The 3,327-nt window shown below is 45.2% G+C and overlaps 1 protein-coding gene across 1 annotated transcript; it reads right to left on the bottom strand.

Annotated features, from left to right (window-relative positions):
• Window positions 1–214: 214 nt before the first annotated feature.
• LOC123090615 (protein WHAT'S THIS FACTOR 1 homolog, chloroplastic) lies at window positions 215–2,683 on the bottom strand. Its single transcript, XM_044511934.1, has 2 exons — window positions 2,412–2,683; window positions 215–1,824 (listed from the first exon to the last, which is right to left on the bottom strand). Exon 2 carries the CDS (start codon window positions 1,802–1,804, stop codon window positions 605–607), a length of 1,200 nt encoding a protein of 399 aa, XP_044367869.1. The 5' UTR covers window positions 1,805–1,824; window positions 2,412–2,683; the 3' UTR covers window positions 215–604.
• Window positions 2,684–3,327: the final 644 nt, after the last annotated feature.

The raw sequence follows: 3,327 nt of genomic DNA, 5'->3' as shown, positions 1-3,327 counted from the left end.
GCTGCTAATGAATTAAAAACATCCAACCAACCAAGAGCATCTAGTGGTATGACTGTGTGAGTGTGACACAGTTTATGCTGCAGAACTCTCTAAAATGAAGTAGCAGAACAGTAACAACTAACAAATATCCTTCTGCAAGCAGAACCACATGAGACTGGGTGAATAAAAGAGTTTCAGATAAATAAGTGTCAGATTATTGTTTATGAGCCAAACGTAGAAAGCCATCCAAGTAGGAGAAGCAAACTCAACATTACATATATTAATACAAAGCAGAACTGATGCTGTAATTTTTTTTTGGAATTAGAAGCTACTGGAGTTAATCCTCTCAAATCCCTCAACCTAATCCCTACATTTCAACTTAACCTGTGCCTCTTATCAGCTGAGCCGCAACTTGATTCCTGGAAGGGCTTCATATTTGATGATGTGACGTTGGTGTTTACAGTTCTATCTTTAACAGCCAAGGTGCAAGAAACATCCATTGTACAGAGGACTTACATAGTTTGTTGTGTGCAAATGGGCTCATGTGAGCATCAAGAAATCAACTAAGAAGGTGCACCGGCCAGACACACCATGGTTTTGCTTCTCATGTAAATCAATACTCGAGCTATACTGCCAGTGGAATATTCAAGTTGGAGCATGGCCGTCCAATTAAAGAGGAAAACTGATCATGGAATTTCAGCAGAGGACACTTCTCAATGAGATTAGTATCATCGTAGGCCTCCTTGAGAAAGACGGTACTTCTTGCTCCCTTGTTAGTAATGTAGAAGATCCCATGATTTTTTATCAAACAAAGGAGTAGCTTGCATGGCAGCCTGTACTCGTTATGGAAGACTTCTAGCTTGTCGGATGTCAGTCGTTTCTGCATTGTCAAGCTTAAGACCTCATGTAGAACAGCAACAGACCGCTTCCGAGCCTGTGGAGTTGCAGGCTCCACTCGCCTAGCATTCAAATAAGGTGAAGGAAATGCCATCTTCTGCCACCTGACTACCTCCTCAAGGTACTTCCGGTTGGGCCTAAATCCTGCTGGATACTTTAACTTGAACGCAAAAGGACCCAGTAAATTTCCATCTTTAGGAACCCCTCTGTACTCCATTTGGAAACCATCGAAGTTCAATTTTTCTTCTCGTGCTGTGACTGCCAGTGAAGAATCCCAACTCTCCAAACACAGATGGTCCAATCCTCTCACATCACGGATTGAAAAAAAATCAGGGTAACTTGGAATCAACTTGTCCTTGAAGTTCTTTGGTAAACCCAATTCAGGTTGGATGAGCTCAATCTTCTCTAAAGGGATCTGGCAGTCCATGGACATCATTAACAGCTTCCTCAGATTTCTTACCAAGATAGGTTCCATCAGCTCCTGTGCTTGGATCTCCTCACCAGAAATATTTCTGGCCTTCTCAGTAAGCGTGACAGCAATGGGTTCACGCGATGTACTTCCACCAGAGACACGGAAGATATTGGGGTGGCGCTCAATCAGTGCAACAAAGTTCCATTTTTGGACAAAGCCAACCTCCTTTTCCAGGTCACGTACAAGTAGTGAACCTGTCTTTTGGGCCAGGATGAGCTCACGGAGACGGAGGAGGAGGGCGGGCTTCTTTTGGAGGTCCATGGCCTTGTCGAGACCAGGCTCACGGTGATAAAGCTTCTTCTTCGGACGGCGTCCATGACCAGCAGAGAACGAGGACATTTCCTTGAATTGTACCAAGGAACGCGATCTGGGAATGTAAGATAACTGTTCTGCCAATCTTCTCATCAGATTTACTCTTAAATGCAAGTCTGTGTAGGCACCACAGGCCCTGAGCATTCAGGAGTGTACTTCAAATTCTACAAAAAAAAAGGGGGACAGAATATTCAGGCCGTTTCAAACAACATAAGCCTTACAACTAAGGAATAAAATTAATAATACCAAAAGCCTGTATCTCAACTCTTAACTCTCAACAATTCCCATTTCAGAAGAGCAACTCATAGCAGCAGTGGCAGTAGGAATAACACTTTATAGGGTGTACCACCTCCAACAGAAAATTTACAGACATCACACGTATACTATGAAATTGACCAGAAGAGCGCTACAAATAGCTTAATCAAGTCTCGCAGCATTAGAGTTCCCTAAACATGTTTAAAATTTGCAAATATTATGCCCTAATTTTTTGCGCAAATATCACAACACAACTAGTTGGTGAGATGAAATGGCCTTGCAAGAAGAATAAAAGATAACATGAGTAGAAATCTGCAACATCAAACTACTTTACGCTTTAGCATTGCCACAAAAGCATCATCTCACTCAATAATTGTCACCAGGCAGGCTTCACTAATCACTAGACCCATTGCAGAAAGAAAATACTCCAGTACCAGCTAGCTCTGAAGACTGAAACTGAGGTAGTACTTCTAATATCCACAATCGCACTAGTTACCTCGAGCAACCGAGTCGAGCTCGATGCCCTGAAGGAGCTCAGAGGTCGCGCTCAGGTCCTCAGGACGTCACCGGCGGCAGTGGGCAAGACTGCTCGTGCTCGGAGGTCGCCGAGCTCGGAGTCAGGCGGCGCCACGGGCCGCGGCCGTGCGAGAGTGGGGATGGCTTTACGGGTGATGGGTACTGGGGAGCAAGGGGAGGCGGGGGCCGGGGCAGTCGTGGAGGCGGGTCGCCGACTCGCCGGGGCGGCCAGGTCAGTTGTGGAGGCGGCGGCGTTTGGTTCATTCGATGGCTCCATCTCGATGGCACAGCCGAACAAGGCGACAGCACCGGTGATGGGCTGGATCAGCCAGCCCGGTGCCCGGTCTGAGTGGGCCGCCGCAAACTCCAACCATGTGCACAGTACAGCTAATACGGCAGGGCTATATCTCGCCCAAACCGAGAGATCCTTTTGTTTCGCCTCTGTCGGAAATTCCGGTGGAGCGGTGAAATGCATTGAGATCGGAAAGAACACCAACGGCGAAAGCATTCTGCTGGGACGACACTGACGCTGAAAGACGAAAGCCCCAAAACATTAGGAGCAAAAAAAATCCAAATGGAAAAAAAGATAGCAGAAGCTACCTGACCTACAAGATCCTTTACATAAAAATAAGAGAGAGCTTGATTTACCAGAAATCCCGCCGAGTCCTAGTGGGCCTAGATTCCGTGATAAGTTCCGAGAAATGAAGGAAATGATGCATTCAAAGTTCGCAGAATTGCAAGAAAGAAAAAATCCTTGAAAGAAAAACCACGTTAGTGAGCCGGAAATGTATTGTGTCCACAGTTATGGTTTTGGGAAACTTCTATATATGGTTCGATCCTTTTTTAGAAAAACTTTGTGTTTTTTGTTGTGATTTTATTATCAGTTTTTATGATTT

This window comes from Triticum aestivum, chromosome 4B (assembly GCF_018294505.1).
Source record: "Triticum aestivum cultivar Chinese Spring chromosome 4B, IWGSC CS RefSeq v2.1, whole genome shotgun sequence".
NCBI lineage: Eukaryota > Viridiplantae > Streptophyta > Magnoliopsida > Poales > Poaceae > Triticum > Triticum aestivum.
Note: the sequence above shows the minus strand (reverse complement) of the source record. Positions and strands in the feature narration are given on the sequence as shown.